Below are 12,695 nucleotides of genomic sequence, written 5' to 3'. Positions count from 1 at the left end.
TTTTAAGATTGAGATTGTGCTATATTTACGTAACAATAACATTTAGCTTAACAGTTAGTGAAAAAGTACGTTTTATTCAGAAGCCTAAAATTGTAAAAGTACTTTATATTATTTACTATTAAATTTTTAATTTAACTAAATTATCAAATATTGCTTTTAATATATGCGTATGACTGATATAAAAGATTTTAGTAGAGCAGCTAAAAACTCAATTTGGCAAAATGCTCTTGTTGTCCTTTTAAGACATATTTATTCGGCTTGCCTCTAAATTTTCTATCGACCAACACAAAATTTAAAGTTACTTTCGCTGCTCCTGGGATTCCTAGAATGATTTCATCACTTTCTAACCATTCGACTTTACCCTTTAGAGTGGCTCGTGGAAATTCTCGCACTTAGTAGGCTTCGTAGTAAGTGGGTATTCCTCAATATTCGTTCACTGGCATTCGCATTCACTCAGCTGATCAGCGGAACACAATAACTATTCAGGGACGCACTGAAACACGTTTACTACGGCCTCGATCGTATTGACACTTGACCAATTTCGACCCTTCCGAGGGCCTGGCTGGTTTTTTACCGACTCAGACGACGACGTGTGGTGATAACAATTTGCGAGTTCACTCGGCTCGATTTTTAATTGTGATACCGCGAGCTGGGGGAGCAGCTGCACTTGCGGAATGGCGAAAATGCATTGCACTTTGCGACAGAATTCTTCGCGGATTGGATGACGCGGGCAAAAAAGACTGCGGACTGTAGACTGCAGAACGGAGAACGGAGAGTGCAGACTGCAGAGTGCACTTGGCTGGAACGCGCGCGAAAGTGGCCAACTGGTGGACAGTGGCCGAGTGGCCGGCCGTTTGGGCCAGGTTTAGCTTGGCTTAGCCTGGCTTGGACTTTGCCTCTGGCTTTGGCTCAGCAGAAGCGGCAGCAGCGAGCAGCGCAAAAAGTAGCTGCCAGCTCGCAAGAATTCCGAACTCGAATGCTGAGTGCGGCCACGAAAAAAACATTCAAATGCCTCGCACTCGCCGCCAAATCGCAGCATAGCTGCCCTCTCTGTCGCTCCACTCGGCCGCTCTCTCTCGCACTCGTGGCCGGCGCGGCTGTGGGGCAGACGGCGACGCCTGCGCAACAGCTTTTTGCTCCTTTTGCTCCACAAGCAGCGGCAAAAAGTAGTTCGCTCGCTCTCTCCCTCTCTCCCTCTCTCACGCGGCCTCTCTCCCTCTCTTTGGGGGCGACGAAAAAATTGTTTGTGGTTTTTCCTGCAGCTCGCTTTTTGCCGCCACGTCTCTTGAGCAACTTTGATTTGATTTCGGGCTTTTTGCCTGAGTGGCTTTTCTTTTCTCTTGACTTTGAGCATGAATGAGCATATTGCGAGTTGCATGTTGCACGTTGCACGTTGCACGCTGCTCGTTGCGCGGCGAACGTTAATGTGGCGCCCCGTTTTTATAGCTCAATCTTTATGGTAAAACACGGGGGCGGTTAAGTGACGAGCAATGAGGGTTCAAGTCCGTCACCGAAGACGGGATCATTAATCAAAAGTGTTATCAGGGAAGCGGTTTCCACTTAATTTCTTAATCCTGGAAAATCAGTTTATTGTGTTGCAAATTGCTTAGTTATATTGTCAGCAATTTGTACTTTTCTCTTCTACTACTTTCCACCAAGCTAACTTGAATTTATTGAATATTTATGTCTAAGAAAATTGTGATCCTCTGTCAAATTACATTGACTATTTTCTTTTCTATTTTCTAGGCTTACCCTCATTTTCTAATGGTATTTAGTAAGATTATAATAAAATCCAGTTGTTAAGTATTAACTAACAATAGCCAAATAATTAGGTAAAAGCAATTTCCTTCTTCCTAGCAATTGAAACTAACTTTGCCTTAATGTTTACCCCTCCCCATTCGCAATAACTATTTAAATGTGCTATTTCCACACCCGAAATGAAGAAAAGAGCATACATTAATTGCATTCGTTCCGATCCCAAATGCATAATTTTCCGCATAAGACAAACGCCAAAAAGACAAAAAATCGCATCCGCAGACCATTAGCCCATTGACCAACTTCGATGGCGAACCACGCGTAGTAATGAGTTTTTAATACATGTAATATTCAAATTAAAAATCCGCAAAAACTACCAAAGTCAGTGGCAAAAACGAAACACGCTTTTTGCAAACACGGCTAATAATCGCACATATTCATTTCAAGCGTTGCCGCGGCGGCACTGAAAAAATTCCACTCATACGCAGTGTTGGCCAAGCTCAAGAGCAAGTCGGGAAAAAGCGGAGATGCGCTCTTAAAAAACCATTAATGCGGGCAAAAAAGAGAGAGTGCGCGCGTGAAAGAGAGGGTGTGAGTGCGAGAGCAGGTCGGCACGAGGGCGAAGGCGGTGGAATTTTTATTGGAGCACTTGGCTTATTTCTTTTTTCACGGCTCGCCCCTTGACTGGCATCTTTTTGCCAGCTTTTTGCGCTGGCTGTTTTATATTTTTTGTTAATTTTTCTTCATTTTTTTTTACTCCTGACAAGGCATTTTTTATGGACACGGACATGTGTCGCCAGCGGGTGGGAAAAAGGCAGCGCATTTCGGCTGTGACAACTGCAACTGGCATTCCTCGGGGAAAAAGGTCAACATAAATGAAATTAAAATGCAAGTGCTGCGCGGGAAGGCCGTTTATTTGGTTAATCAATGCAATTGGCACGTCCACCTGGGGACTGCGAATAGAAAGCACCGGTAGCAGTGTGCGACAACGATAAAGCTGGCTTTTCCTCATCGTTGTTTTTCCGACCGACTGCGAACCTAATGTCCAGCAGTTTCCCTTTCGGTTTATCAGCTAATTTGATTATTTCACCTGCTAATATGGCTCGCCGCCGCAATTACATATTTTTTATGGCCTTCCATTTGTCGGCTGCCATTTTATGCGCTTTCCGTGCCGCTTTTCATTTATTTGAGTGCAGCAAAATTTCCTTATCGCATTTGGACTGTCGCCGCTCTTGTTTGCACTGTCATCAATGGCACTTTGCATTTGCAGACGACCAGCCATGGGAGATATCGTTATCCAGATATCTTTTAGCTGCGGACCTGCTAAATAATTCAAAACGGCTAGTGCTGAGTATATTTTGTAAATTATTGGATGCGAGTAAGGATGGGTCAGTTTTGGGTCTCTTCGCCACGTTAATGCCCCCATATTTATTTAAAAAATGCATGTTAAAAATAGGTAAAGCTTACTGCCATAGGTGTGAATTGTCTTTTGTATAGGCCAAAGCATAATTTACTGATTTCAAAGTACTAACTTAGCTCCTGATAAAATTTTTAAGCTAAGGCATTTGTAATGCGTAACAAACTCAAGCTAAATGCATAGTTCCAATCCAAATGTTGAGTTTTAGGAATTAATAAATTAAATTTATAGTAAATAAATGGGAATATGTTGGAAAAAAATATATTGCGCCTTATACATATCAATGCAACAACTAAAGGATAGTGTTACATAAAACGTACATACGCTGCTCAAAACAGTTATTCTCTCATGTTTATGATAATTTGTAGCCAATTTATGATTAAAATGTCCATCAAAAATATTTTAATTTTTGCCATAATCCGTTTTTTCGAATTTCGGTCATAAAATAATCAGTTTTTTGGCCACAACTTTAAAAATAATTGGCTGAACATGAAATGGTATACCTCGTTGCGTTGGTAATTAAATTTTCAATCGAACTGTGCTTAAAAATGGGAACTCGATTTTTTTGCAATTTTTTTGCAAATTTTAATGATGTTACCCCTTACAAAAAATGCAAAAATTGACCCAAAAATGATTTTCCCAAAATCCGTCAAAAAGGGATAGGGATCGTTAGCATTGGTAATTAGCTGCTCAAAACAGTTATTCTCTCATGTTTATGATCATTTTTAGCCAATTTATGATTAAAATGTTCATCAAAAATATTTGAATTTTTGCCATAATCCGTGTTTTCGAATTTCGGTCATAAAATAATCAGTTTTTTCGCCACAACTTTAAAAATAATTGGCTGAACATGAAATGGTATACCTCGTTGCATTGGTAATTAAATTTCCAATCGAACTGTGCTTAAAAATGGGAACTCAATTTTTTTGCCATTTTTTGCAAATTTTAATGATGTTACCCCTTACAAAAAATGCAAAAATTGACCCAAAAATGATTTTCCCAAAATCCGTCAAAAAGGGATAGGGATCGTTAGCATTGGTAATTAGCTGCTCAAAACAGTTATTGTTTCATGTTTATGATAATTTTTATGATTAAAATGTCCTCCTTACAAAAAATGGAAAATTTGACCGAAGAATTCATTTCCCAAAAATCCGTCAAAGAGAGATAGGGATCGTTAAATTATACTGTCTTATATTCATAAATTATTGATATCTATGCCCGTTACTGGTAGGATAAAATGGCATAGATTTAAAAGTATGTTACAGCTAGAAGTATTTGTTTCCGACGTTTAAATGTTAGTATATTCTTGACCAGGTTCACTACCCGAGTAAATCTGTCCATGTCCGACTGTTCGTCCGTATAGTCCTCTATGTAAACTATTAAGACCTGGAAGCCGAGATTTGGCATGTGCAAGTTTCTTTTAAAAAGTTGCCACACCCACCACTTTGCCCACAAACCGCCCAGACCGTCACGCCCACTCTTGGGCGTTCTCTGTTCTCTGTTTTATATGTCTTGCCAAATTCCATCCATATGCAAAAACATTTAACATTTAACATCAATCGCCCAAAATACCTTGGTAAAATAGTTTCATTCGGTTTATTTTGTTATTTTTCCTGCCAACTTCTATCGATATTTTAAAATAATGTTGCAAATTTTCCCTCGCACTGTGTAACTGTTATTAAAGCGTTCTCTCTGGTTTTTAGTCTAAAAATTTGTTAAATTGTAATGGGAAGCATTTTTAAATACTTGTTTGATACAATTTATTAAAAACATTTTTCAATATGATTCCGAGGTATCCCACCGTTGAAGCAAAATACTTTTACAATTTAATATCTTTCCAAGTGAATTCATTTTGCTTTCCAAGAACCGCCCATTTCTTTCAAAATCTCAATTTTCTTTTGCGTTTTTGCCAAAGTAAGGGTGAATGTAATGGAATTTTCTTTTCCATATTTTTACTTTTGGGATTATTTCTTTTACAGTAACACAGTTGCACGATCTAGAAACAGAACCGCAATGCGAAGTCCGCATCCAGTTGCATGATGGCGCACATTTATCGCCGCAAACCGCAGCGGAACAGATAACTGATGTGGCTGCAGATGCTGCAACTGCTGCAGTGCGGCGCCACCGACACCAGAAGCCTCCGAGCGAAATGTCAAAATGCCAGCCAGAAAGCCAGAAGGCCAGAACTCGAGATGAGATAGAGGCAGCAGCAGCAGCAGCAGCAGAAGCAGAGGCACCACAAACTGGGCCCAGATAGCCGTCATGCTTGGTCATGGACGCCAAATGGTTGACAGACTCTCCCGACAGCTGCAATGGCGCAGGGGCAGGGTTTGCATGTGGTTATGGCCAGGCTCTGGTCTTCTGGTCTTCTGGCCGGGACTTGGGGCTGAGGGCTCAGGGCTCCCGACCAAGTTGCATCGGGGGTCCGGAGAGGCTCCGCCTGTTTTTCAACCGCTTTTTGCCGATTGGCCAGAACTGGCTGGCCGAGTGCCGCAGAGCGAGACAACAGGGCGCATGAGCTATGTTCGCAAGGAGAGCGAATGGTGGCTCGAGCGAGATGGCGTCGCTTGGCTGCCGGGTGCGAGCGGGACAGAACAGGTCTTAAGAGCAGGCTTTAACTTAAAGCCAGTCATTCTCTCTCTTTTGGCCTCACTCTCTCTGGGCCAATTCTGCAACACGTGTTGGCGTGTTGGTCTGCGTGCAAAATAGCCGTGTTTTTTAGCCGCTCATCCGACGCGTATTTTGTTAATTTAATTAAACAAAAACGTTTTGTTTGTGTTTTTTCTTCATTTGTTGCTGCGCAAATGGTTTTTGCGCTGTCGCCGAGCTCAAAATGAAATTGGAATCGCGCTCGTGCACAACTTTGAATATGTTGAGCTCTCTCAAATGGCGGTTGCCACCGATATTCCTGCTTTTGCTGTCGATTTTTGCCGTCTTTTGCGACAATTGCGCTTTTTGCGGCATCTTGTTTCCCTCAGATTGCTGTACATGTTGTATCTGCCGTTTAATGACTTGCGCCGTTAAGTTTTAATTGAAATATCACACATTTGACCACTGGAAATTGCTATTGTAATTGTCGGATGGGTTTCGCTGAGCTTTAGGAATTTATCTTGCTTTCGACTAAAACATGCGGGACTTCAGCAATATTAAGTATATATTCCTCATTTAAATATTCTCGTTTGTTTGCGAACACAAGACGTACTGAAATTTAAATATAACTGTGGATAAAAATTATTTTTTACTTAGAGCTGAACGATGGATATTGGTACTTGCTCGGTTACCGCTCGGAATTTTAAAGGGAACAATACTGATAAGTGTACAAATAATTAACTGATTTGAAAAGGTCTTTGTGTATCGAAACTTACATATTTTGTTGTATGCAAAATAAGTTACCATACAAATTAAAAAAATCGAATTTGTTTGTCATTTGTTTTACCAACAATTAAGCTAAACTTAAGCTGTCTAGGCATTGCCACAACCTGTATGTTGAATTATAACTACATTGATCCTTTAGTACCCTTGGCGATCATACGGAGAAGGACTTGGCTAGTGCTCCTGGTGAAGCATATACATATGTAAAAAGTCGGAAAAGACCCAACTCTTTTAGTCATAAAGACAGATGAGTGGTAAGTACCAGTTCCTTCCTTCATCTCAATAACAGTAAAAAGAGCTAAATAAAATGGTCTTTCCAAAAACTAGGTTAATTTCCAAAAAACGGCACCAGGTAAATTGTAAACGGAAGTTTTTCCAGCTTTAATTCAGAACTCGCATGCTTGTCAGCCAACACTGTAACTGGGAAAGTTTGAAAACTTCCGCACGTGACTTCCGCGACTATTGTCGATCGGGGTGATGATCGCAGTGGCAATTGAAGGGGCTCTTGTCCAACTGGGCTGTCAGCCTGAAGAGTTAACGATTGCAGCGGTAATTGGAGCCAAGTCAGCCCGTCGAGGCGTAGGCGATTAAAAGGCGATTATTTCAGTTTTAGCCCGAGAAATAATGATGCCAGTAGACGGATGGATGGAAGATGCTGGCCAGGTAGGTCTGGTGCTCCAAGAAAAAGCCCCACCTGTCAACGAATTCGACGTAGCTGTTATGTTAATGCGCCAAAACCGTTGACATTTATTGGCAGTTATTTATGGCGGACACTTCGCGCGGACTCTTGGCGGACACCATTTTGGGAGCTGGCCATTTTGGTGGCCAGCACTGCCCGACTATGGAAAATTCTATAATTGTGCAGGTGACAACGCGAGTGGCACGCGCTGCTGACGCTGATTAGAGGCAGTTGCACCTGCAGCTGCACTCGCCGCTGTGCCAGATACTTCATCTCGAGTCACGCTCGATTGCGCTGGCATATGGCCATAAAGATGTTATTAATTATGACAATATTGGAGTACAAGTGTAAGCTCCGAGCTCGGTCCTGAAAAGGAAGCCGCGACACTCCCTCGAGGATTTCCCATTGTGGCGCGACCGAACTCAAACTACATGTCGTGGTAAGCAGTCAGGGAAAATGCAAATTGTGTAAATATAATATAATAATAAATCAATTGGTAAAGTTTCAATCATTGTTAAAGTTTTAAGATATAAAACGAGAAATCGGATCAAAAAAAGTGTGCCCAGTATTTATGCTTATTTGTTACGTTTCAATATGATTTCCTATCTCGGAATCGTAATGATACATTTCGTTAATATTATAGGTTTGAAAAATATACAAAATTGTGATGTTTCCACTTCACTGTACTAACTTCACTGTACTGTTCTTGTATTGGTATTTTGCACCTGTGATATTTGCTTGTGAGATGCTTGACTAATGAGTTTATTAGTGTTTATATGGTCTGATGCAGAGCAGTCGGCAAGGCATATTCAAATGAAATCGACTTTCCTGTTCTGGATCGCTGCGGTCTTCCTAGAAATATCGATATCGAGGCACGTGTCATCTCCTGACTATCTGATGAGGTGCCCATATATGATGGGTGTTCGATTTGTCACAGCGACCAAAATGGGGCATTCAATGCTGGCCTAGTCGGTAATGGGCTTGTGAAAATATTTCACGTCATAGTCGGGAGTCGCTTTGTGTTTTTTCAAGATAAATGCATTACTTTTATTGCACATGTATGCAGAGCCTGATTAACACTTTTCTAATATTGTATCTTAAAAAAAACTCCTCAAATCAGTTCTATTTGTGCCTCGAACATATCTTTATCTTTGTCTGTCATTTAAAAACCTGCCTGAAACTGAGTGATCAAGTGATTACATCTAACCATGTTTAAGGATTAAGCTACATAGGGATAATATTATAACTCGTCTCTGGTGCGGTTGACCAAAGTGTAACGGTGCTTGGATGGCTTGAGGTCCTTAAACTTTGACTCGTGGACGATCGGCGGGTCTTCAGCGAAATCGGTTATGGACTCCGAATTTTCCTTAGCCTCGAGTGCCATGTGGAAATTGATATGCAGTGTACCGTTGAACAGGTCATCAATGAACTTTTTGAGGGCACCTGGCTTGCCAATGTCCTTGAAGTGTGGAAATAGGTACATGTGCGTGAAGGAATCGATTGCGATCACTGGCAAGTCACTCAGGGACTTGCCCAAATGGAATAGTGGGTGCTTAAAGATTTCTCCTTCTGCAGTCAGGAAATTAACCCTCTTCTCGTTTTCCAGCTGGCTTTGAATTGCGTTCTTAAATTCCTGAACGGGACTTACATCGTCTTTGTTGTAAAACAGGATTACAAAAGGTAATCCTTCCTCGGATAGCTCTTCTGCATTATCGAAGGTGAGCTCTCGCACCAGAGGCACACACCTCTTATCGATCCAAAAGGTTAGTTCCTTAAAGCTGGTCATGTTGCCCAAGTACTCACTGTACTGGTACTTGTGATTCGGAATCGAGGGATCGCCGCGGAAGATCAACGCATTTTTTCCTGGCGGGCGGAGGGCCTTAGTCAAGTCCCCAAAGCCCACAAGAAACCTTTAATTTTTAAAATAATTTAATTTGAAAATATGTTAATATAATTGTCATATTAACAGAAGCTGCTTGCTTGAGTTGTTCAGTGGATATAATAAACTCACCTACAATCGTTGCGCATGAGGCTCGCTACCCTGCGATAGTTATCATACTCAACATGATCCTTGGAGATGAAATAACCAATAACTATACCATAGCCAACTTCCACATTTTTGAGTTCATCAATGCTGTGGAACTCTTTGATTGGATCTGATAGCTCCCTCTCCACAAACTGGAAGAAGGCCTCCACAGATCTCTGGCCACGGTATTCCTGCTTGCCAACCAACCCATTTCTGATGATCTTTAGCGTTGGGTACTTAAGTATCTCAAAGTGATCTGCCAATATATCTTCAGTGTCGCAGTTTACTCTTCCCAGAATCACACGGCCGTTTTCAGGGAATTTCTGAAGAACCTTCGCCGCCGCCTCCTCAAAAATGGGCTGCAAAATCTGGCTAAAACGGCACCAATCCGTGTAAAAACTGAGCAGAACCAGCTCATTAGAATCGATTATTTGTTGCAGGTTTTCGTGGGTCACATCCACCACCGAAGAGTTTCCCGCGACGAGAGAAAGTTGGGCTACCAGGATCGCCAGCAAATAGAGGATATCCAAGCTGCCGACCACCTTCATCTTCACAGTACTTACGACATTGGTGAACTTTTTTGAAAACGCCTGATTTCGACACGCAAAGCTCTTAAGTAATATGCATACAAATCAGATTTTCGCACCCAAACACCCAAAGCACTAGAACGCTACAAACGAGTTCCTCGACTATCAGATACCTTTTTCTCAGCGAGTAGAAGTGCACAGGAAATAGAAATCGGCGGAAAAAATATTATAATAAAAATAATCGAAACATTTTGGAAAACTGTGGCCGTGAGTGTGCAAATGAAAATGTTGTTGGCATTTCGATAAAAATAGGCAAAATTATATATCAATTTTGTGGGAAGAATATGTATATTCTTCTTACTATCTTACTACCTAGTAGAAGAATCTAATACAATAGATTTTGTCCTTCGCTTATGTAAAAATAAGATTCAGCATTATATTAATTTGTGGATCCCTTCAGTCTGTGTACTGTGATGGGAAATTCACATAGATTCATAGTTTTTAAACCTCTTTTAAATATATTTTAAAAATTTGCATTCGTTTTTTAATGCCATTTCCTGTAACAAATGAAAAATATAAGGAAATTAATTAATCAAACTAGTAGGCAGATCTACTGAATTACATTGCTTAAGGATTTGATTAGATTAAATGTAATTCTTGGTTTTAAGAGTAAATAGTGTTATTTTACAATTCTATTTTTGTATACGTAAACTGTGAAATTGAGAAAAACTAATTCGATACGATATTTTTTTAAGTATAATGCTGCCTAATTGATTTGTTGTGCAAGCGTTAAAAAATAAATCATAAAGTACCTAGGAAACTAAACTATGCACTTAAGTGTTTTGTAAGAGCATCGGTTTTGCATCCTAAATATTAAAATAGTAATTTCACCAAAATATTTGGTATACAGAAAATCGAGTACATATAAAATGTATATCAGCACTTTTATTATGTTTGGAATATTTGGTGCTACAAGCCCTATTCTGATACCTCCATTCTGTGAGATTATTACCCTTTATTTATATTGATACCAAATAAATACAAAAAATTGCAGGTGACCTTTTAGTAGTGGATGCACCTTTGAGTAGGTATTTCTTGTTAAATAGTTGCCTCGAATATAATTTTTAAAATTGCAGAATGCTATAATGCCACGGATTGTGAATGTAAGTAGAACAAGATACTAAAAGTTCAAGCACTAACCTGAAATGATGTTTAAGCTTATAGGGAGTGCCTACGTCATAAATAAAAATATTAGGAAGTACCAATTTATAAATCGATATAAAGATCTATGATATTTCGAAGAGCTCCCAAATAAAATATGTTTGTCAGATACATTATAGTATAGATAAGAATCTGGGAGACTTGGATGCTAATGGTGCATAATGGTCATGGGACGATGTCTGCAGCTCAAGACGAGTTTTCAGCAGACAATTTGGCAAGCTGTCAACGCCACTCACAGTCGAAGGGGGCGTGGCAGTTTGGGGATTTCAAGGGGGAGGGAGAATCGACAACTCGCAGCTAATGATTGTCTGCAAAAGGACATCAATCAATCCGAAGTTAAAGCGAAACCACCCTAAGGGTAGAACTCTCCCTCGTTTATGTGGTTCCCACATTAAATAAATAAACAAACTTATAAACTCATTCAAATCATATTTAAAAATCATCGCAGAGCAGCAGGAGCGGTAGCAACAGCTGTCCATTCATGAATTATTAGTTCAAGCTTATCAAACGTGACCAAAATCGGAGCGGAAAAGTTAATAATAAAAAAGAGGGCCAGCTGTTGCTGTTGAAGGGCCAAACAAGTGTGAAAAATCAGCAAAACGAAGGCTCGGGAAATATGGCTCCCACCCCAACGAAGACTGGAAAGTCCTGGCAGGACAACTGGCTCACATGTGCTGCGTTATTATCTTTTGAACTGACCACAAGACGTGTCAACTTGCGGTTCCATCTTCTGGCGAAAGTATTTCACATATAAATCATGCTAAGAAAAACCCCCTAGACACGTGAGCTTCCAAACTTTCTTTTCCTGCCAGCAAGCCGCTTATGAATTGTTGAACAATATCTTCTATCAGATGTTGCAGTGCACGAAAAATGTTTTAAGATATCATAATATCTTCTATATTAAGTTAGCTCGTTTTATATATGATTAAAATAGTTAAAAACCGGTAAGAACATCGGGGTTAGTTTCAATGAAAAAACAAACAACAAATACATTTCAACTTATTTATGCCTAAAGACCGTATCTTAAGGAGAATCTAGATCTTTTCCGTCCTGTGTAAGAAATCAGCTTATAGCCAGGACATGTGGGTGGCTTAAACGTCCTCAGTTGTGGTCAATACAGCAGGACTTGCCCTAAGCAGCAGACGTCTTAAAGGCGAGGCCTTAAAGGTTTTGAGCAGGTCGGGCACCGCCCAAGTTCTTGGCCCATGACTGCCACGCCAAGGTGACGTAATTATAGATGTACTGGTAAGTCGCCAGCCTTCGAGCCAAAGTGCAATGGACGCCAGACAAAGCCACCCTTGCATGCAGCGGACGGCCAACAAACAAATTCGCAACGGGAGCCAGTGTAGCTGCGAAATGTTGAATGTTGAATGCTAAATGGAAAATGGTAACTGGCAAGAGGCAAGGAAAACAAAGTCAAGGTACGAGCCTCGCAAAAGGGTTGACACGGCCAAAAACCGGGCATCCAAGTGGGCGTAAACCAGCGCCGTGCGGTTTTCCAGCAATTGATAATGGTATGGGTCAACTGCAGTGCTGAAAACTTTAGACGATAGTCTCATATGGCTGGAAAATAATTACGGCATGTTTAAAACTAAAATTAAAACATTTCTATTGGTTTCAAAAATATATATTAATTACAAATTTATTGATATCGGATTGTAATTTTTTAAATTTAAAGTGCTAAGTGTGCCTATGTCA

General features: G+C 40.4%; 2 protein-coding genes and 1 long non-coding RNA gene across 3 annotated transcripts in view; 1 reads left to right on the top strand and 2 right to left on the bottom strand.

Moving 5' to 3' along the window:
• Positions 1 to 975, bottom strand: part of LOC6552666 (zinc finger protein rotund) — a 37,151-nt gene extending 36,176 nt beyond the window's left edge. Inside the window, exon 1 of the mRNA XM_001979138.3 lies at positions 362 to 975. The gene's annotated coding sequence lies outside the window, so the exon portion shown is untranslated. The remainder of the gene's footprint in view (positions 1 to 361) is intronic.
• A 6,800-nt stretch (positions 976 to 7,775) lies between these two features.
• Positions 7,776 to 9,825, bottom strand: LOC6552669 (endoplasmic reticulum resident protein 44). The gene is made up of 2 exons (XM_001979141.3): positions 9,235 to 9,825; positions 7,776 to 9,133 (listed from the first exon to the last, which is right to left on the bottom strand). Exons 1-2 carry the CDS (start codon positions 9,795 to 9,797, stop codon positions 8,464 to 8,466), a joined length of 1,233 nt encoding a protein of 410 aa, XP_001979177.1. The 5' UTR covers positions 9,798 to 9,825; the 3' UTR covers positions 7,776 to 8,463.
• Positions 9,826 to 10,597: 772 nt separating this feature from the next.
• LOC26526206 lies at positions 10,598 to 11,108 on the top strand. The gene is made up of 4 exons (XR_001448315.2): positions 10,598 to 10,775; positions 10,831 to 10,860; positions 10,913 to 10,939; positions 10,994 to 11,108. It is a non-coding gene; the product is annotated as an uncharacterized LOC26526206 (long non-coding RNA).
• Positions 11,109 to 12,695: the final 1,587 nt, after the last annotated feature.

The sequence above is a fragment of the Drosophila erecta genome, unplaced genomic scaffold (genome assembly GCF_003286155.1).
Source record: "Drosophila erecta strain 14021-0224.00,06,07 unplaced genomic scaffold, DereRS2 tig00000000-arrow-pilon, whole genome shotgun sequence".
Taxonomy (NCBI): domain Eukaryota; kingdom Metazoa; phylum Arthropoda; class Insecta; order Diptera; family Drosophilidae; genus Drosophila; species Drosophila erecta.
The sequence above is the reverse complement of the archived record's forward strand: the minus strand, read 5'-3'. Positions and strand labels throughout refer to the sequence as shown.

Excerpts from the sequence above, each read along its gene's own strand:
- LOC6552669 (XM_001979141.3), bottom strand. The coding sequence starts at position 9,797 with ATGAAGGTGGTCGGCAGCTTGGATATCCTCTATTTGCTGGCGATCCTG. Across the intron at positions 9,134-9,234 it reads CTCATGCGCAACGATTGTAG|GTTTCTTGTGGGCTTTGGGG; the intron begins GTGAGTTTATTA and ends TAAAAATTAAAG.